We start from the raw sequence: 22,218 nt of genomic DNA on the forward strand, positions 1-22,218 counted from the left end.
GTTTTAAGAGAGTCGGGGTTAGAAACGGTGACGCCTCTGTGGGCTTTACGATGCCTGACCGCTAGAACACACTCTCAAAGCTGGGGACAGAAACCTCCCCAGAGCTCTAGGAAAGTATGTCAGGGACTTGTCCACGTTCCTGAAGGCCTTACGCATTTCCCTGCCCTGACACTGAAGGCCCCGGGAAGGGTTTGTGCCCTGGGAGTTGCAGGCCCATGGATGGTGAGCAGGATTCTAGTTCGGCCCACGGCTCTGCTTCACAGGTTCGCTGACGTTCCTCCTGGCCATGGGGAGAAATGACGGCGTGGGCCAGATCAGTGGCTTCTACGTGGGGCGGCTCATGGTTCGGCTGGCCAAGAGCCGGGACCTGTTGGTCTCCACGAGCTGGAAAACCATGCGGCAGTCTCCACCCTGATGGGGAGGCTGGGCGGGAGATAGGTACCGCCACCGCCCGCTGATCAGATTTCTTGACAAATGGTACCCGCTTGACAAATGCCAAAGGGCAAAAGCTCTTTTCCTGGAGTAAGATGTCAGTGATGTACTGACCAGAAACACAGCTTAGACAAAACCAAAAACTGGGAGAGAGAGATATTGGTGTTAAAAAAAAAAAAAGACACCCTTAAAGGAGTCTTTCTGGGTTTCAAAGGTCTACTTGCACTTGTGCTGGCTGAATAGTTCACTTGGTCCTGGGGAGGGCACAGCCCACCTTCTCTACCCCAGCCTCCTCTGTGTGTGTGTGTGTGTGTGTGTGTGTGTGTGTGCGCGTGCGCGCGCACATGGTGTGTGGCATTCAGAGCTCTCAGAGTAGGGGCAAGAGCTCAGTATCCTGGTGGCAGGAAGGGTCTCCCTGTCTGTAAGGGCAGGAAGGAGGGCCTGCACAAGGAGACCAGCTAAGGAAGGGGGGACTGGGGTGGAGGGATGGCCTACATCCCAACCTCTCCCATCACATTAGGAGGTGGGGAAGCCTATAACATCCTGCAACACTCAGGTTGTTAATAGGAGCTTAATTTTAAACTGTTAGTCCCTACCGTCTTTAATCTTCATGAATCTTTCTATATTTCTATTTTTAGATCCTGATTATATACCATAGGTTGTATTTAAGAAGCGTTAGATAAAATTTCCCTCCTGGTGAGTCCATCCTAATGGAGAGTGAGTTTTTCACAAAGCTAACAGGTTAAGACAGAAACCTGGCCTGCCAGCTGCTGGGGGTGTTTAAAGAAAGACAGCCAAGCTAGCGTGACCGTCGGGTGGGTCGCCATCCTGCTAACATTCAGGGAGCAGAGGGGGTTTCAGTAGGTGAACCCCTGCATGCTTCCAGGCTACTGTCTTAGGCAAATTTGTAAGTGACAAAACTGCAGCCAATGCTGGGGCAGGGGTACCCTGTGGGAACCTTTGTAGTTTTGTGCTTCTGGTTTCTTGGTCAACCCCAACGTCACTTATCTGGAGGCATAGCCATGTGGCAATAATGCCTGCCACCAACTATGTTAAGGTATAAAAATGACTTCTCTGTCTGGGAGAGGACTTCGAATCAGGATAAACCTCTTTTGGACCACATAGGCGAGATCTCTAAGGCAGAAGTTGTTTATGAGTTCATCTGAATAAATTCAGGCCCTGCCCCGGCCCACCCTACCCCTCCCTGCCCACTTTTAATGGTAACCTCTGGGTACTTGGCCAGAATTCTTAGGATACCAGCCTCACGAGGGTTCTTGGTCTGTCCTGTCTGGGCTGTGGCCCAGGTCTGTTCCATTTTGTTGCCCAGGCCTAAGTGAGACTGTGCCTTTGTCCCAAAGGATGGCCCCCCAGGGAGGCTTCACCCAGTCCTCCATTCCCGTGGACCACAGCCAACCAGGCTCCCCTTCTGGAAGTGGGACCTGTTGCCTGAGAAACACAAGCCATTCCATGCTGTCTGACCTGGGGCCTAGCATGGTGGGAGTCTCAGCTCCATAGTGATAGGCCTTGTTCTATTTATAACATTCTTAAGTTTCCACCCATAGGGACACAGTTCTCCAAACTGAGGAAAATGTTACAATAAAAGAGTATGTTGTAAGAAAGACACTGGATCTTTTATTTTTTTCCTTTCATTTTCTTTTTCTTTAAAAAAAAACAAAACAAAAAAAAGCCTGAAGCAAAATCTTTCTAGGAGTAGTTACAGATATTATAGGGGTAAGGGTAGGGGCACTAAAACAGAAAGAAAAGCACCAGTAAGATGCCTTTCTAATTTTCTTCTCTCCATCACTGAATACAGGCAGCCAACAAAGCCCAAGTCACTTCTTTGCCCTCTTCCCTTGCAAAAAGGAGAAAGAGAAGATTTTAAGAATTTTGAAAGGATTTTGTGTACGTGAGTGTGTAAAAGTCAATGCTATAAATCTAAAACGAAGTCTGTTTGTTTAAAAAAGTTCTAAAACAACAGGAAGAAAACACATGGAAAGAAACCCCTGGTGGAGACCTGGTTAATTACAGACTGAGGCTCTTTTTAACGAGAATATAAAATGCAGAGGGCTCTTCCCGTGGGCAGGACCTGCTCCTGCAGCCTCTGCTACCCGCTTCCCATTCAGCTGCCCTCCGCTCCCCTGCCGTCACCCTTCCTCTCTCCTTTTAAAAGATAAAACCCCGTTCCTGTGACTTTGATCCTCCTGATTCCGGATGGTGAGCGCGGTGGCCACCAGTGGGCGCGGGGCGGCTACTTGGCATCAAGCTTGGCCATCTCCTGCACATAGATGCCGATGCTCTCGCTGTCGAAGAGCAGGAAGTAGACGTTCTTCAGCGAGGATGCGCTCGAGTCGTCGAAGTGGGCCGAGATGGCTTTGAGGGTCACCTGGGCTGCCGTCTGTTTGGGGAAGCAGTTTCTGTGCCAAAGGAAGAGAAGAGCTGACATCACTTTGGTCCTGGGACCCATGGAGTAACTCTGCCCTCAGCCCGGGGTAGGGGCAATGTGGTTCCTTCTCATCTTGGCACCAGGTCCTTGTTCCTGTTGCTCGGGGTCTCACTGTGTGCAGGCTGGTCCACGCACGATCCCCTTTCACCCCAGAAGAGGGACAGCCCAGGAGGGGGACAGACAGGGGACATTGTCCCCACTTCACATATGCCACATTGGCTCAGAGAGGCACAATGGTTTTAGGGCTGGCTGGTGAGCGGTGGCCTGTGTTTGAATCTATGTGGCCTGACTCAAGTCCAGCTGAGCTTTAAAAGCTACCAACTCAGCTAACACAACATTGTTAATCAACTATACTCCAATATAAAATAAAAATCAAAAACAAACAAACAAAAAAACCCTACCAACTCAGCATTTAAAAAAGCCAACATAGGGAATTCCCTGGCGGTCCAGTGGTTAGGACTCCATGCTTTCACTGCCGAGGGCGCGGGTTCAATCCCTGGTCAGGGAACTAAGATCCCATAAACCTCGCAGCACGGCAAAAAAAAAAAAAAAAAAAAAGCCAATATAGGTTTTATTAGTTCCCTCAAAACTGGTTTACATGCTAAACAGATTGTTTATTAAAGGGCAATAATGTATGCTCAAAAGTACGTCTTCATTAATTCCTGTTTCATGCATTTCATGTTCCTCTCGCTAACCTGTGTGGACGTGCCAATGTAATTTGAGCAGTGACAATTCTGGGCAGGGCCCCAAGCCCCAGGATGCCATGGTGGAGCTGTGCGCCAGGGACGCAGCCATTGTGACACCGCTGGTCATTTGAGGTCAGCCACCAAGCCCCTTGGGCGGGTCCAGGATTGGCCTGCCTAATAAGAATTCTTCTCACTCAGCTGCCACGTCCCAGCCCAGAACATCTCGGCACGTGGGCCCAGCTATGCAAAGAATTCAACCCGCAGTGCCTCCGGGCCAGGCTGTGGAGACCCAGCGCTGCCTGCTCAGGTTGAGATAGGTTTACGGCAGGAAGCTAGGCCTTATTCCTTCCTTCTTCGCCTTCTTGTGACTCGGCTGTAACAGAATGTCTTCAGAGTGTAAATCATATCTGCGCTACAGAGGGGCTTCTCAGGAGAAAGGATGTTCAAAATTAAAGCAATAACTCACATTGGCTGTGAGCGTGAGGGGAGAGGCCCTGCTACACGTGAGGACAGACAGCCTCATTATTTACCTGAAATACTGCTCCCATGCCCAGTCGGGGTCTGTGGCAATTAGAGCAATCATTTCTCCAACCCCTAAAAGCAAGCCCTTGCTGAGAGCCCTTCACTTCTCCAGCCTCAGCCTCGAGGCTCTCCCAGCCCCAGAGCAGCACCGGAATCCCCTGGGGATTCTGCGATTGGCATCCTAACCCCGTGGGCTCTCTGCTGCTGGTCTGTGGACCACACTTTGAGGAGCAAGTGCCTTTGAGCCTGGTGTTTCAGATCCAGTGCTCTAGACTGGGATAGCTGGTGGGAACGTGGGCTTTCAACACGGCAGGCTCCCAAAAGAGAACTCTGCCTCCCGCTCCTCCCAGAACTGGCTTTCTCCCTGCATTGTGAAGGATGGAAACTGCGTCTCTTGCTCTATCGCCTGGTCAACGTGCTTGGCTGCGCTGGCAGCCCTTGGTCACGTCCTCTGGGAGGGCCAGACTGGATGTGACCAAGTGGGGGAGCAGCTGGTCCCCAGCGAGAAGGCTGGGCAAGCGGACCCAGCACCCTTGCCGCCCCCCTGGAGGAGAGCATCTTACCTGCCGCTGGGGAAGGGCGGGAACGCCACCGACTTCAGCTTCTTGTCCTCTGCTGCCGACAGGCAGTTTTTGATGGTCTCTTCAAGCTGTTCTTCACATTTGTCGGAGCCCCACTGAGGGATGTGACAGTGGATGACGAATTTGGCTGCAAGTCCGCTGGACTGGCTGACGGCGGCTGGGACACGAGAGAGAAATGCCGCAGGTTATTTCCTACGTCTTCACCTTAAGCCGGCGGTTAGGCTCAATCGCCTGTGTCCCTCTTAGGAGAGTAGGAGCCGTATCAGATTTGCTTTTGACAGTTTGCACAAGTTTTGGGTAAACACACTGAAAGCTGATGTGACAGCATGTCACAGACTCTCACATGGTCTGCCTTCTGGCCACAGGTTAGGTGACTCCTAATCAAAGGTACACAGTGGAATCGTCTCTGATCCCTGGAAATTGTGAATGTTTCCTTACATGGCAAAAGGGACTTTGCTGGTGTGATTAAGTGAAGGATTGTGAGATGAGAAGTTTACCCTGGACTATCCAGTTGAGCCCTAAGTGTAATCACACAGGTCCTAATAAGAGGGAGGCAGGGAAGTCAAAGGTAGGAGGAGGCACTGTGATGAAGGAACAGGGGTTGGAGTGATGCGTCCAGGAGCCAAGGAATGCAGGAGCCTAGGAGCCGGAACAGGCAAGGGACGGCTGCTCTGAGAAGGAACCAGCCCTGCCAGCACCTTGATTTTGGCTTCTTAAGACTCATTGTGGGGAATTCCCTAGCGGTCCAGTGGTTAGGACTGCGCCGAGGGCGTGGGTTCAATCCCTGCTCGAGGAACTAAGGTCCTGCAAGCTGCGCAGCGCGGCCAAAACAGACAAAAAAACTGCCTAAAAAAATAAAGGTTATAAAAAAAAAAAAGACTCATTGTGGACTTCTGAGTCCAGAACGCTAAGACAATACACTTGTGTTGTTTGATGCTACCAAGTTTGTGCTCATTTGTTAGGGCAGCAATTGGAAACTAATGCAACGGCTTTTTAAAAATGGACAAGCCCTCCCCTCTTGCCCCGTCTGAGATCCTGACTTGGTAGGTCTGATGCAGGCATTGCGCTTGGTGATTTGAGGACCCTCCATAAATTTAGAACAGATCTTCTGGGTTGTACACATCCTCAGACAGGGATTGTCCTTTTGATCATCTCTACATACCTGAGGAGCCTACAGGGAGCAGGTGTTCACAACGGGTTGTGAAATTGGATTATGCCTGCCTTGTCTCATAACTTCAGTTCCTACTCCCTACTTTTATTTTTTACCCCCCCAAACCTATTTCCCGTCAGTGACAGAGCTGATAATGAGGAGCACCAGGGAACTCCCTGTGGCCATTGATCCCCGGAGAAGGGATTGGGCCTGGCCCACTGGCCACTCTCTGACCCCACATGCTGCTTGCCCCTAAGCTGCCCACCTTGTGGAGCTGGGGCTCTGTGCCACTCAAGGAGCCGGGCGTAGCAAAGGTCCCCAACCCTCCCGCAGTGGCCAGGCTCTGGGAGCCTGGGGGAGTTCGGGCAGGCTGTGGCCGCTACGGGCTGTGTTTGTAACAAATGTGTGTGTGTCTGTTTTAGCGCAGTGTGTGGGGTTGGTTTGAAAGACTTATTTGAAATATATGACGCCCACCCGGTATATGAGCTGTGTTTCCTAGCGACGTCCACAGCGCTGGAGAGGCTATGACTGCACATGCCAGGGCTGGTGGAGACAAATGCAAGGGGCATCCCCCGCCTGTCAGCTACGGCTGTGAACGCCTCGCCTTCCCAGTGCCCAGCTGGTGCCAACCATCTGATTAGGGAATGAGTGAGTGAAGGAATCAGTCAATATAAATACTGAGGCGGCAGTGGGCATGACTGGTTGACTCTACGACCTTGTACGTCTGTACACCAGGAACGGAGTGTCCCTGTCGGCCTTGTAGTCCAAGGGGACCCAGTACCCTGGGGATGGGCCCTGCCTGCTTGGGGCAAATTTGCTGAGGCCCTTACTGCTCTCATGTGCTGGAGAGATTCCAGCTCTTTACACACCGGGTAATGATCATGTTACCAGCTGAATGGTATTCTTTTTTTTTTTTTTTTAATATTTATTTATTTGGCTGTGCCGGGTCTTAGTTGTGGCACGTGGGATCTAATTCCCTGACCAGGGATCGAACCCGGACCCCATGCATTGGGAGTGTGGAGTCCTACCCACTGGACCACCAGGGAAGCCCTTGAATGGTATTCTTTTTAATGTTAAAGTTATTTTATTTTTTTAAATAAATTTATTTAGTTTATTTTTGGCTGCATTGGGTCTTTGTTGCTGCACGTGGGCTTTCTCTAGTTGTGGTGAGCAGGGGCTACTCTTCCTTGCCGTGCACAGGCTTCTCATTGCAGTGGCTTCTCTTGTCGCGGAGCACGGGCTCTAGGCGCGTGGGCTTCAGTAGTTGTGGCTCACGGGCTCTAGAGCGCAGGCTCAGTAGTTGTGGCGTGTGGACTTAGTTGCTCCGTGGCATGTGGGATCTTCCTGGATCAGGGCTTGAACCCGTGTCCCCTGCATTGGCAGGCGATTCTTAACCACTGCATCACCAGGGAAGCCCCAAAGTCATTTTAAATAAGAGGAATATACCACTAACGGCAATGTTAAGTCAAACATTTAATCAGGATAAAAATGGCACGCCTTCTCATCCCTCTGACGCCCGCTATTTACACTAGATTTTGAAGGTAGTCCATGATAGCACGTCAGCCTAAAACAAAGTATTTCCATGGCAACTGGAAATGGAAGCCTTGGCTTGTAGTTGTAACAATTTATAGTGTTCTTTAGAGGTGCCAAGGTCAAGGTCAAGTGATCTCGGGGCTTGGGACACTGATATTTGGTAGAAGCATCTGCTAATACTCCTTATGTGATGTGATGTCACCTGGTGAGGACCATGCTCTGAGGGATGGCAGTGCAGCTGCAAAGGGCCTCCAGAACCTTTCCTCAGGTGAGCCCACCTTCTCAGGGTCACCACAGCGAAGGGGACTGCAGGGTGGCCCCTTGTCCGGCTGGGAAGCTGCTGCTGCTAATCCTTGGTCTCCGTGACACTGTGCTTTTCCTCCTGTCTCAGGTTCCTGCAACAGCCCCTCTTCCCCCTGCCTGCCCAGGCCCGGTGCTCTTCTCTCTGCTGCCCGAGGTGCTTGGCCCTGGCTTTTAAACAGCCATCTGCAAACCATTTTCATCCTTAGTTTTCACCAACTGCTTACCAGTGACATTGCTGGTGCCCCAGGTCCAACATGTGCCCAACAAAATCATCATTCACTCCCGAAGCCTGATTCCCCTTTCTCCATCTCTGTCGCCAGCACCACCTGTCGGTTTCCTCTGACTTGTCTCATTCCAGGCCCATCTGTTTCATTTCTACCGCCACCTCCCACCCCTGTCCCATCCACCTTCCTGGCTGGAATCAGGATGCATTTTACAATGGCTGTGGGCTTGGATTGAGATGAGTTCTTCCAGAGGGAAGTTGCATTTACTTCTATGTCACCTGGGGACCCTACCATACCCAGGTCATGTCCCACTAACCTTCCTGATTGAGGTTTTTGGGCCGCACTGGATTCGGCTGCAAATCCACAGGAGTGCCAGCTTGTGGTTCAAGTTCCCTAGTGAGGTTTTTTTCCCCCCTCGGTCCACCCAATGCCAAGGTCAAAACAGGTACTTGGGGCTTCCCTGGTGGCACAGTGGTTAAGAATCCACCTGCCAATGCAGGGGACAGGGGTTCGAGCCCTGGTCCAGGAAGATCCCACATGCCGCGGAGCAACTAAGCCCGTGTGCCACAGCTACTGAGCCTGCACTCTAGAGCCTGTGAGCCACAACTACTGAAGCCTACGCGCCTAGAGCCCATGCTCCACAACAAGAGAAGCCACCGCAATGAGAAGCCTGCGCACGGCAAGGAAGAGTAGCCCCTGCTTGCCGCAACTAGAGAAAGCCCGCGCCCAGCAATGAAGACCTAACACAGCCAAAAATAAATAAATAAATAAATAAATTAGCTAAAAAAAAAAAAAAAAGGTACTTGCTGCCCTTTCTGCGTGGTAGTTCATGTCTTGCTAGCTCTTAAACTGAATGTGTCCTGGCTTTGTGTGGGGTCTCCTACTGGACACTCCACCTTGGAAATTTATTCTTTCTTACAATAAGGGCATATCTTACAACTGATGGTGTTTTGAAACTAAATGCAATATGGTGTTAGACCCTGATGAACTGTCTCCCCTTTTCCAGATTCACCCTCACCAGTCCCTTCTTCCCAGGGAGCTACCACTGTTTGGCCCCAGGGCCATGGATACTTAGACCTGACAGATGCCCCGATTTCTTAGCTCATGCTTGTTTCCTGCAGCCCTCTCCTTCCTTCTGGATTCACTTCTGTTTCTCCCAGTGAGGCCTCTGTGGTCCTTTCAGCAAGAGCCTGAGGGCTTCTGACTCTCAATTTTTGCATGTCTGTAATTCTGCATCTTTCACCCTCCCTGTTGAATAATAACAAAGTAATACATGGACTTCTTAGTTGACAGTTTTTCCCCTCAGTGCTTTGAAGATACTTCTTTTCTGTCTCCAAGCATCCTTTGTTGCTGATGAGAAGTCGGCTGTCAGGAGAACCATTTTTACAAACGCTCTGCCTTTCGTTGGGTTGCTTTTCAGGTTTCTCTTGATTTTTCAACTTTAGAGATGTCACCACGATGGGCCAGATTTTGTTTGGGTTTTTTTTGGTTTTGTTTTTGGTTTAGCCACACTGCATGGCTTTCAGGATCTTGCTTAGGGATTGAGCTCAAGCCCTCGGCAGTGAAAGCATGGAGCCCTAACCACTGGACTGCCAGGGAATTCCTGATGGGCCAGGTTTTGGATTTATTTTGATTTAATATACTCAATGTTTTCAACCTGAGGACTTGTGGGTTTCATTCTGGAAAATTCTCAGCCATGATCTTTTTTTTTTTTTTTTTTTTTTTAAATTGAGGGATAGTTGATTTACAACATATTAGTTTCTGGTGTGCAACATAGTGCTTCAAAATTTTTATAGATTATACTTCATTTAAAGTTATTGTAAAATATTGGCTATATTGGCTGTATTCCCTGTGTTGTACAATATATCCTTGTAGCTTATTTATTTCACACATAGTAGTTTGTATCTCTTCATCTTTTTACATACTGCCTCTCTACCTCCTATTTTCTGCCTCTGGAACTGTTTAGAAGCGTGTTGGAGGCTCTCACTCTATGTAGAGAAGCTATTTTTCTCTCCTTCCCACCCCATCAGGCAGTTTGCAAGACCCCCGCAGTTAGGATCCTGTCTTACAAGGATGATTCAGGGCTCTGTCTCCTGGTCACATAGGGGAGGCGGTAGATCCAGACACTGAGCCAGTGAGCCACGTGGCCCTGGGCCTGGGCGAGGGGCTCTTTGCTCCCTTCTGCTACTCTAGAAAACAGACTTCACATGAGCCATAGCCCTGGGTGGCGGGCAGAGCCTTGGCTTCCTGTAAGAGCTTGGGAGTTGCATCCAGCCCTTGCTTTGAGCAGCGAGCCTGGCTCTGGTCCCCTCCAAGCGTGAGGTGACTCCGGTCCCATCAGCAGGTAGGAGTTGACCTCCTGATGGCTCTGCATGTTACCAGACCTGGAGCCCAGCCCGCGGCTTCCACGTCCCCCTGCTGCTGCCGCCTGCAGCTCTTCTCTGTCCACAAGGATGTTTATTTATTTATTTATTTTGCCACGCCGTGCAGCATGTGGGATTTTAGTTCCCTGACCAGGGACCGAACCCGTGCCCCCTGCATTGGGAGTGCAGAATCTTAACCACTGGACCGCCAGGGAAGTTCTGGATATTTATTTTATATTTCAGTGTGGCTCTGTCTTAAAATTTTAAAAAGGAAATTCTATCTATCATCGTATGGGGAGTAGTATGTGCAGACTGTAAAGTGCGGACTCATGTTCTTTCTTGACCGGAAGCCCCATTACTTTTCTAGCAATCAAATCTGATCATCACAGTTCCCAGCTTCTACTCTCATCTGTATAGGGTCAAATCCAGACCCTTAGCACAGCCCAAGGGCAAGGCTCATCTCTGGCCGCTATTCCGCTCTTTCTCCCTGCTGCTCCTGACTGAGCCTTCTCACACACAGGTCTTATATCCTCCCTGGCGCCTCCCCAACTCCCCCAAGCAGAGAGCATGGCTCCCTCTCTGTGCCCCACTTGGGTGTCTGTCTCTCCTCCTCGACTGTCCAGTGCTTGAGGGCAGGAGTGGGTTTTATTTGTCTTTGGAGCCCCAGCACCAGGGCAGCACTTGGCACTGACTAGATGGTCCCTGGAGGTGGGCGGGGGACACGGATCTGAAGTTGGGCCCACCTGTCAAAAAGTTACCCAATATTCTTGAAAGTCAGTGTTCAAACAAAAACCTGTGCACAGATGTTCAGGGCAGCTCTATTCACAATAGCCAAAGGTGGAAACAACCCAAGTGATGAATGGATAAACAAATGGAATAGTATTTAGTCGTAGAAAGGAATGAAGTGCTGATACACGGTACAACATGGATGAACCTCGAAAACATTTTAAGTGAAAGAAGCCAGACACAGAAGATCACATATTATACGATTCCACTTATATGAAATATCCAGAACAGGCAAATCCATCAAAAGAGAAGGCGGACTGGTGGTTGCCAGGGGTTGTGGGAGGGACGACGTGACTACTTGAAGGGTGTAGGGTTTCCACAGAACGTGATAAAAAGGTCTGGGACTAGATAGTGGTGATGGAGGAACAGCACTGAGTGTACTTAATGCCACCACATTGTACAATGTTTAAAGGTTACAATGGTAAATTTTGTCATGTGTATTTTCCACACACACACAAAGTTACCCAATCGCTCTAGACCATTTTGGGGTGAGCTGGGATGCAAATTGGTTTCAACTATCCAGACACTTTATAGTCCCCAAAGTGTACGAAATGATGTACGCAGGCCTGCTCAAATTATCTGAGAGATGCTAAAATAGCTTCCTGATTGGTTATGGCCTCTTTTGCTCTGCACACTGAATGTGCGTGAAGCATGTCATGCTGGAGGGGAAGGTGGTGAGGCTGTGCAGGGAACATGGCCTGATTCCACACTTACCTTCAGCTACTTCCAAAGGGCCCTGGGACTTGCGAAGCTCCTTTACTGTTTCCAAGAACTCTTTCCCCCCAGCCTTTTCCAAGGCCTTACCTGTGAAGGAAACAATGGAAATCCATTGTGGTTGCTCTTTTCAGTCATTAATTACACTGACAGAGTTTTACTAGGTCTTAAAAAAATGCTTAGAAAGTAGGAATCAAACTTTGCAATTGAAATCCTGTTTGCCAGTGGTCACTGGTGACAGGGGTCCCTGGGCTTCTGTCCAGTGGGACTTAGATTTTAGCAAACTTTTTTTTTTAAAGAATTATTTAATATTTTATTTTATTTAATATTGCTTCTAATGTATCATAGGAGTTACTTCCCCAAAATGTTAATCACAGCTGGATTGAAAGAGTATTTGGGAAATGTGGCAATGTTGTTTTTGTAAGTATTTCACATTATAAGTCTACTGGAGATCCGAAGGGGTTTGCTTTTGTGGAATGTGAAACAAAGCACAAGCAGCAAAAGCTATTAAGGCAGGTCCAGGACCTTTTGTCAGAACAGGGGAGAGGAAAAGAAGTAGCTCTGAAGATGAAGAATGCCTCACTCCCAAATCAGAAATTTTAAAAATGACTCAAGGAGGGGGAGTCAAGATGGTGGTTAGGGAAGACGTGGAGTTAGCGTCTCCCCACAACTAGGGCACCTGCTGGCCGCTGGCGGGGGACTCTGACGCCCAAGGTGACGGGAGGAACCCCAAAGTGAACCGGTAGGATGCAGGGGGACTGAGGGGAAGGAGAAGTGGAGGCCAGACAGGATCGGCGCCCCTGAGGCCGGGGAGATCAGGAGAGGCAGGCGGGAGGGACTCTCTGGGAAGAGCTGGAGAGGAGCGGAGGGCGATTGCCTGGCGCACTCAGGCCGGGAGCCTGCTGAGCTCCCAAGCCGGCTCCCCGCCTCCACAAAGCCCCATCCAGGCTGCGTGGGTCCTGGGGGCATAGGAGGGAGGCCGGGGAGATCAGGAGAGGCAGGTGGGAGGGGCCCTCCCAGACCTCAAGAGCAGGAGAGGAGAAGAGGGCTTTGCCCCACCCACTCGAGCCCAGGAATCCTGCTGGGCTCCCAGGTGAGGTCCTCCGCCCTCTGAGACCAGGGGTGGGGGGCACGCCTGGGCCCCTTCCGTTCCTTGAGTCTAAGCCCCACCCTCCACAGACCCCAGGGCCTTTTCCAGCCCTGTGGGTCCTAAGCATAGGCCCCGCCCACCACTCAAATCTTGCTTAGGCCTCACCCGCCACAGCCCAGGCCTTTACCCACCCACCCTCTTTTTTTTTTCTTACTTTTCCCTCCTCCTCTTTTTTACTATTGTGGTACTGATGTACCTTCTGGTTGTTGATTCATATATATTTTTATTTGTATATTCTTTCTAACATATCTGTTAGTTTCCTAGTCTAATTTTATTTTTTACTTTGTTATCGTTCTTTTTTTTTTTTTGCCGCCCCATGCGGCTTGCAGGATCTTTGTTCACGAGCTGGGGGTCAGGCCGAAGCTCCTGTGGTGGGAGCTCTGAGTCCGAACCACTGGACTGAGAGAGAACCTCAGACCCCAGGGAATATTCATCAGAGTGAGGTCTCATGGAGTTCCTCATATCAGCACCAAGACCCAGCTCTACCCAATAGCCTACAAACTCCAGTGTTGAAAGCCTCAGGCCAAACAACCAGTAAGACAGGAACACAATCCCACTCAAACAAACAAACAAAAATGAGATGGCAAAAAAATATGTCATAGATAAAGGAGCAAGGTAAAAACCTACAAGAACAAATAAATGAAGAGGAAGTAAGCAATCTACCTGAAAGAGAATTCAGAGTAATGATAGTAAAGATGATCCAGAATCTCAGAAATAGAATGGAGGCACGGATTGAGAAAACACAAGAAATGTTTAACAAAGATCTAGAAGAACTAAAGAACAAACAAACAGAGATGAACAACACAATAACTGAAATGAAAAATACACTAGAAGGAATCAATAACAGAATAACTGAGGCAGAAGAACGAATAAGTGAGCTGGAAGACAAAATGGTGGAAATAAATGCTGAGGAGCAGAATAAAGGAAAAAGAATGAAAAGAATTGAAGACAATCTCAGAGACCTCTGGGACAACACTAAACATACCAACATTCAAATTATAGGGGTCCCAGAAGAAGAAGAGAAAAAGAAAGGGTCTGAGAAAATATTTGAAGAGATTATAGTCAAAAACTTCCCTAACATGGGAAAGGAAATAGTCACCCAAGTCCAGGAAGCACAGAGAGTCCCATACAGGATAAGCCGTAGGAAAAACACACCAAGACATGTATTAATCAAACAAGCAAAAATTAATTTAAAGAAAAAATATTAAAAGCAGCAAGGGAAAAACAAAAAATAACTTACAAAGGAATCTCGATAAAGTTATCAGATGATTTTTCAGCAGAAACTCTGCAGGCCAGAAGGGAGTGGCAGGGTATACTTAAAGTGTTGAAAGAGAAAAACGTACAACCAAGATTACCCAGCAAGGATCTCATTCAGATTTGATGGAGAAGTCAAAAACTTTTCAGACAAGCAAAAGCTAAAAGAATTTAGCACCACCAAACCAGCTTTACAGCAAAGGCTAAAGAAACTTCTCTAGGCACGAAACACAGAGAGGAAAAATACCCACAAAAACAAACCTAAATCAGTTAAGAAAATGGTAATAGGAACATACATATCAATAATAACCTTGAATGTAAATGAATTAAATGCCCAACCGAAAGACATAGACTGGCTGAATGGATACAAAAACAAGACCCATATATATGCTGTCTACAAGAGACCCACTTCAGACCTAGGGACACATACAAACTGAAAATGAAGGGATGGAAAAAGATATTCCATGCAAATGGAAATCAAAAGAAAGCTGGAGTAGCAATACTAGTATCAGATAAAACAGACTTTAAAATAAAGACTGTCACAAGAGATAAGGAGGGACACTACATAATGATCAAAGGATCAATCCAAGAAGAAGATATAACAATTATAAATGTTTATGCACCCAACATAGGAGCACCTCAATACATAAGGCAAATGCTAACAACCATGAAAGAAGAAATCAACAGTAACACAATAATAGTAGGGGACTTTAACACCCTACTTACACCAATGTACAGAGCATCCAAACAGAAAATAAATAAGGAAACACAAGCTTTAAATGACACAACAGACCAGATAGATTTAATTGATATTTCTAGAACATTCCACCCAAATGTGGCAGAATACACTGTCTTCTCAAGTGCACATGGAACATTCTCCAGGATAGATCACATCTTGGGTCACAAATCAAGCCTCAGAAAATTTAAGAAAATTGAAATCGTATCAAGCATCTTTTCTGACCACAATGCTATGAAACTGGAAATCAATTACAGGAAAAAAACTGTAAAAAACACAAATACATGGAGGCTAAACAGTGCACTACTAAATAACCAAGAGATCACTGAAGAAATCAAGAAAAAATTAAAAAATACATAGAAACAAATGACAATGAAAGCGTGACAACCCAAAACCTATGGGATGCAGCAAAAGCAGTTCTAAGAGGGAAGTTTATAGCCATTCAATCTCACCTCAAGAAACAAGAAAAATCTCAAATAAACAGTCTAACCCTACACCTAAAGCAACTAGAGAAAGAAGAACAAAGAAAACCCAAAGTCAGTAGAAGGAAAGAAATCATAAAGGTCAGAGCAGAAATAAATGAGATAGAAATGAAGAAAACAATAGCAAAGATCAATAAAACTAAAAGCTGGTTCTTTGAGAAGATAAACAAAATTGATAAACACTTAGCCAGACTCATCAAGAAAAAAAGGGAGAGGATGCAAATCAATAAAATTAGAAATGAAAAAGGAGAAATCAAAACTGACACTGCAGAAATACAAAGGATTATAAGAGACTACTACAAACAACTAGATGCCAATAAAATAGACAACCATGAAGAAATGGACAAATTCTTGGAAAGGTACAATTTTCCAAGACTGAACCAGGAAGAATTAGAAAATATAAACAGACCTATCACAAGTAACGAAATTGAAACCGTAATTAAAAATCTTCCAACAAACAAAAGTCCAGGACCAGATGGCTTCACAAGTGAATTCTTTCAAACATTTAGAGAAGAGCTAACACTGATCCTTCTCACACTCTACCAAAAAATTGCAGAGGGAGAAACACTCCCAAATTCATTCTACGAAGCCACCATCACCCTGATACCAAAACCAGAAAAAGATATCACAAAAAAAGAAAATTATAGACCAATATCACTGATGAACATAGATGCAAAAATCCTGAACAAAATACTAGCACACAGAATCCAACAGCACATTAAAAGGATCATACACCATGATCAAGTGGGATTTATCCCAGGGATGCAAGGATTCTTCAATATACGCAAATCAATCAATGTGATACACCACAATAACAGATTAAGGAATAAAAACCATATGATCATCTCAATAGATGCAGAAAAAGCTTTTGACAAAATTCAACACCCATTTATGATAAAAACTTTCCAGAAAATGGGCATAGAGGGAACCTAACTCAACATATAAACGTATATGACAAACCCAACAGCAAGCGTCATACTCAAGGGTGAAAAACTGAAAACTTTTCCACTAAGATCAGGAACAAGACAAGGATGTCCACTCTCGCCACTCTTATTCAACATAGTCTGGACGTCCTAGACACAGCAATCAGAGAAGAAAAAGAAATAAAAGCAACACAAATTGGAAAAGAAGAAGTAAAACTGTCACTGTTTGCCGATGACATGACACTATACATAGAAAATCCTAAAGATGACACCAGAAAACTACTAGAACTAATCAAGGAATTTGGTAAGGTTGCAGGATACAAAATTAATGCACAGAAATCTCTGGCATTCCTATACACCACCAACGAAAAATCAGAAAGAGAAATTAAGGAAACACTCACATTTACCATTGCAACAAAAAGAATAAAATACCTAGGAATGAACCTGCATAAGGAGGCGAAAGACTTGTACTCAGAAAACTGTAAAACACTGATGAAAGAAATCAAAGATGACATATACAGATGGAGAAATATACCATGTTCTTGGCTTGGGAGAATCAATATTGTGAAAATGACTATACTACCCAAAGCAATCTACAGATTCAATGCAATCCCTATCAAACTACCAATGCATTCTTCACAAAATCAGAACAAAAAATTTTACAATTCTTATGGAAACACAAAAGACCCCGAATACCCAAAGCAATCTTGAGAAAGAAAAACAGAGTTGGAGGAATCAGGCTCCCCAAATTCAAACTATACCACAAAGCTACAGTAATCAAGATAATATGGTACTGGCACAAAAACAGAAATAGAGATCAAGGTACAGGATAGAATGCCCAGAGATAACCTCATGCACATATGGGCACCTAATTTACAACAAAGGAGGCAAGGACATACAATGGAGAAAAGACAGCCTCTTCAATAAGTGCTGTTGGGAAAACTGGAGAGCTACATGTAAAAGAATGAAATTAGAACACTACCTAACATCATACACAAAAATAAACTCCAAATGGATTAAAGATTTAAATGTAAGACCAGACACTATAAAACTCTTAGAGAAAAACATAGGAAAAACACTCTTTGACATAAACCACAGCAAGATCTTTTTTGACCCACCCCCTAGAGTAATGGAAATAAAAACAAAAATAAACAAATGGGACTTAATTAAACTTAAAAGCTTTTGCACAGCAAAGGAAACCATAAACAAGACAAAAAGACAACCCTCAGAATGGGAGAAAATATTTGCAAATGAAACAACAGACAAAGGATTAATCTCCAAAATATATAAACAGCTCATGGAGCTCAATATCAAAAAAACAAATAATCCAGTTAAAAAATGGGTGGAAGACCTAAATAGACATTTCACCAAGGAGGACATACAAATGGCCAAGAGGCACGTGAAAAGATGCTCAACGTCACTAATTATTAGAGAAATGCAAATCAAAACCACAATGAGGTATCACCCCACGCCGGTCAGAATGGCCACTGTCAAAAAATCTAGAAACAATAAATGCTGGAAAGGGTGTGGTGAAAAGGGAACCCTCCTGCACTGTTGGTGGGAATGTAAATTGATACAACCACTATGGAAAATAGTATGGAGGTTCCTTAAAAAACTAAAAATAGAACTACCATATGACCCAGCAATCTCACTACTGGGCATATACCCTGAGAAAACCATAATTGAAAAAGAAACATGTACCACAGGTTCATTGCAGCACTATTTACAATAGCCAGGACACGGAACCAACCTAAATGTCCATTGACAGAAGAATGGATAAAGAAGATGCGGCACATATATACAATGGAATATTACGGAGCCACAAAAAGAAACGAAATTGAGTTATTTGTAGTGAGGTGGATGCACCTAGAGTTTGTCATACAGAGTGAAGTAAGTCAGAAAGAGAAAAACAAATACTGTATGCTAATGCATATATATGGAATCTAAAAAAAAAAAAAATGGTACTGATGAACTTAGTTGCAGGGCAGGAATAAAGAGGTAGACATAGAGCATGGACTTGAGGACTTGGGGTGGGAGGGGGAAGCTGGGGAGAAGTGAGAGTAGCATCGACATACATACACTACCGAATGTAAAATAGTTGGCTGGTGGGAAACAGCAACATACCACAGGGAGATTGGCTCTGTGCTTTGCGATGACCTAGAGGGGTGGGATAGGGAGGATGGGAGGGAGGCTTAAGAGGGAGGGGATATGGGGACATGTGTATGCATATGGCTGATTTGCTTTGTTGTGCAACAGAAACTAACACAGTATTGCGAAGCAATTATACTCCAATAAAGATCTATTTAGAAAAAAATGACCCAAAAAGACAACAATAAAAAAGAAGCTTCAGAAGTTTGCAAAGAGGGAATTCCCTGGCAGTCCAGTGGTTAGGATTTGGCACTTTCACTGCCAGGGCCCGGGTTCAATCCCAGGTTGGGGAACTAAGATCCTACAAGCTGCACAGCACGGCCAAAAAAAAAAAAAAAAAAGTTTGCAAAGAAAGCAAAGGTATTTATAACTTTAAGGTTAGGGTTAGATAAATAAGATTTTCATTTTCCTTAACTTATGTCTTTATTTCTTAACTTGATATTTAATTTAGAATTAGAAGTCTCTACTGAAGAGGAAAATGATACTGGAGATATAAAAGATGGATCCTTCTTGAAAGCAAAAAGGAAGCATAAGAAAAAACATAAGGAGAGGCATAAAACGGGAGAAGAGGTTATACCATTGTGAGTACTATCAGAGTCCGTCAGCAGTGCTAGTTATATTGTTGGCAATTGACATATTCCATGGAAACTCATTAAAGGACCCTTTTAGGGTCCTTTTAGGGGGTGATTTGGCCATAAAGCAGTCTCATGACATGAACCCTAAAGTGATCTTTTTAAAAAATTGAGGTTCCGGTGTTCTGATCTCTGGGTTCGGTACCCGTGTAGTATTGATTAAATTCAGTGTCTTGATTTGATGGCAGCACTCCACACTGGGGGGGATCTCACAGACCCTGCAGCCTGCCTCTGTCACCAGCTCCTAAGCCGGGTCCCAGAGCCACCCTTGGGGATGCAGGCACAACCTTGTTGCTTGTGGGTTGGGGGCAGGCCCCAGGTGACAGATGGCTTAGCAGGAACCTCTGAGTGGAGAGCTCTGGGGTCCTGTTCCCATCTCACCACCACCTATGTGTTGTAAGTCCCTGGGGCCAAAGGATAGACACAGGCCCGGGGCAGCCTGGAATGTTGTTCCCCCGACTTGGGCCTTGGTTTCCAATGGAAAATGCAGAGCTTTGCAAGGCTAATCTCTAAGGACATTTCTGCTGAGAAATCCCTCGAGTTTTTGATGGTAGGGCAATTCTCTACGCCATATTTCAGGGTTGTGCTTCTAGAGAGGCCAAGTGGAACCCCCAGGAGATGGCAGGACTCCACCTCCAGCGCAGCAGGAGCCCCACCTATGTGCACCAGGGGATCCTCATGCCCCTGAGATGACATGTGGGTGTTTTGTCCAGACCAGGATGACTGCTGCTCTTGGGTGGGAGATGAAGTATTTCCCCTCATGCATTTTCATCTTCAAATGAATTTGGTGAACTGGATGTCTGGGGCAAGTCTCAGCTCTCTCTCTCTTTGTGGTTATTATTATTAGTTGTTATAATTATTCAGATGATGATGATGATTATTATTGTTATTATTCAGTTCAGAGGCTTCCCTAGAGGCTGGGTGAGGGAGCTTCCCTACTCCACACTCAGACACTCAAGTATATTTGGAGGGGCACTGTATGATGTGCAGATCACTTAGGAAAAATATTGATTCCAGCAATCACTCTCCACTGAGGCGGGGGTGGACGGGTTTCTCCATTAATGTGCTTGGGTTTCAGTGACACAATTTGGTTATGGTGATCGCAGGCTATGGCAAGTGCCTCTAAGTCTCCTTTCTGCCCCTCAGACCCCTGGCCAGTTTCGATCTGCTGGGTCACAGAAGCCTGGAGAAGGCCAAGTAGCTGAAGCTGGTAGCCAGGTTCACTGTGAGAAGCAGGGGAAACAGGTCTAGGCTGCTGTGCTCTGCTTTCAGAGGTCAAATGGGACCATATAAAAATCAAGGTGGGGCTTCCCTGGTGGCGCAGTGGTTGAGAATCTGCCTGCCAATGCAGGGGACACGGGTTCGAGCCCTGGTCTGGGAAGATCCCACGTGCCGCGGAGCGACTAGGCCCGTGAGCCACAACTACTGAGCCTGCGCGTCTGGAGCCTGTGCTCCCAACAAGAGAGGCCGCGATAGTGAGAGGCCCGTGCACCGCGATGAAGAGTGGCCCCCGCTTGCCGCAACTGGAGAAAGCCCTCGCACAGAAACGAAGACCCAACACAGCTAAAAATAAATAAATAAATAAATAAATTTATAAAAAAAAAAAAAAAAAAAAAAAATCAAGGTGAGCCCACCCTCTTCCCTGAAGACATTTAGGAATAAAGTAGCCTGTAGAGTTGATGAGGGGACTTTCCCTTTGTGGAAGCCTCCAGTGAAGAAGTGAAGAAGGAATTAGAATATCTAGGATTAGAATATCTCCCCTTTGCGACCCCTAACGAATGGACAAAACTAGAGAAGGAGCATCGTGAGAGAGTGGGGCTCGATGGGAGGACATTCCATCACTGCCCAAGTAGTCTTGCTGAAAGTTTTTGAACCTGAATCTAATTAAGCCTCTGGATCCAACTACCAAGTTATAAGAAAAGCAGAGAAGAAACATGTTTAATGACACTAGGAGGATGGAATCAACAAAATCCAGACTGTGGGAAACCCTACAGGACAAACGGCCCAGCTTCTTCAACAGATAAATTGCTAAGAAAAAAAGAGAGAGACAAAGGGGGATCCAACGGGTTATAAGCAACTTATCAACCAGTTGTAACGTGTGAACTTATTGGAGCCTGAATCAAATAAACAAATTTTTAAAAATTGACATTTATGATGCAGTTGGAATTTGAACACTGAATATTTGATGATATTAATTTTTTTTAGTTGTGATAGTGGTCTTGTGATAATGGTATGTTGTAAAAAAAATAGCCCTTGTCATTCTGAAATATTCACAGATAAAATAATATGTGTTGGGGGAATGTGGGCGGGGGTAGAGCTGAAACGAACTTGGTCATGGGTAGATGATGACTGCAGTGGGGTGTGTAGGGTTTCATTACACTCTTCTGCTATTTTTGTGTAGGCTTGAACTTTTCTGTTATAACTTATAATGTCTTAAAAAGAATAAATCAGGGCCTTATCTGCATGGGGAGATTGGTTTGGGCGACAGTAGTGGAGAATGGAATCATGATGGGAGGGACCCCTTCTAACAACTCTGCAACCATGAAGGAGACTATCATTTATCAAATGCCTATGAGCCCGGCACTGTGCTAAGCTCTGTCTTTGTATTATCTTATCTAATCTTCATAGCACCTCTATGAGACACGTACTACTGTTATCCTCACACGTGAGGAAACTGAGGTTCAGAGAGGTTAAGAAAACTGCCTATAGTCACACAGCTAAATCCAGGACATAGACCCACGCTGGCTCCAGAACCTCCACTGAGGCTGGGATCTGACCTTGAGTTTTTGCTTCAATACCAGTGTTTTTTCTATCCTACCATCACCCACCCCTTAAAAAGCAGAAATATCTTTATAGTTTTCCTGATATAAAAATGCAAATACTATAGAAATGATGAAGAAGGTAAAACTTTAAAAGATAAACTTGTTTTGTTTGAGAGAAGCTAGAACACACTTCAAAACAGAGCTCAAGATTAAGGCCACGAGGGGGAGTCTTTCCACACAGAGGGAGTTGAGGGCAGTTGGTAGGGTCTGGGCTGGGTTTGAAGAGTAGAGGAATTTTCACCATCTCTGTTTGTGTGCCAGAGAAATCCTCTTTCTCTGTAATACTGTTTTTTGCTTGTTTGTTTGTGTTTTGTTTTTGTTTCCCCCCACCCGG

At 45.8% G+C, this 22,218-nt stretch overlaps 2 protein-coding genes across 7 annotated transcripts in view; one reads left to right on the forward strand and one right to left on the reverse strand.

The window, feature by feature from the left end:
• The window catches only part of AIFM2 (apoptosis inducing factor mitochondria associated 2), a 35,871-nt gene extending 14,663 nt beyond the window's left edge, over window positions 1-21,208 (forward strand). Inside the window, exons 9-11 of one of the 6 annotated variants that reach the window (XR_449798.2) lie at window positions 18,882-19,011; window positions 20,209-20,363; window positions 20,687-21,208. Coding sequence is in view for 5 of the 6 variants with exons in the window: in XM_057530976.1 (XP_057386959.1) it covers window positions 18,882-19,011; window positions 19,642-19,750 (239 nt within the window). In the remaining variant the exon portion in view is untranslated. Of the gene's footprint in view, window positions 1-263; window positions 2,063-2,245; window positions 2,392-18,881; window positions 19,012-19,641; window positions 19,893-20,208; window positions 20,364-20,413; window positions 20,493-20,686 lie in introns of those variants that run through there. The other 5 variants (XM_057530978.1, XM_057530976.1, XM_057530977.1 and 2 more) reach the window with 5 other exon arrangements.
• LOC103019059 (core histone macro-H2A.2) overlaps window positions 2,042-22,218 on the reverse strand; it is a 55,215-nt gene continuing 35,038 nt past the window's right edge. The window contains exons 7-9 of the mRNA XM_007167743.3: window positions 11,738-11,822; window positions 4,647-4,821; window positions 2,042-2,846 (exon numbers count right to left, since the gene is read on the reverse strand). Of these exons, the coding sequence (XP_007167805.2) occupies window positions 2,681-2,846; window positions 4,647-4,821; window positions 11,738-11,822 (426 nt within the window). The 3' untranslated portion in view covers window positions 2,042-2,680. The remainder of the gene's footprint in view (window positions 2,847-4,646; window positions 4,822-11,737; window positions 11,823-22,218) is intronic.

This window comes from Balaenoptera acutorostrata, chromosome 16 (genome assembly GCF_949987535.1).
Source record: "Balaenoptera acutorostrata chromosome 16, mBalAcu1.1, whole genome shotgun sequence".
In the NCBI taxonomy this organism is placed as follows: Eukaryota; Metazoa; Chordata; class Mammalia; order Artiodactyla; family Balaenopteridae; genus Balaenoptera; species Balaenoptera acutorostrata.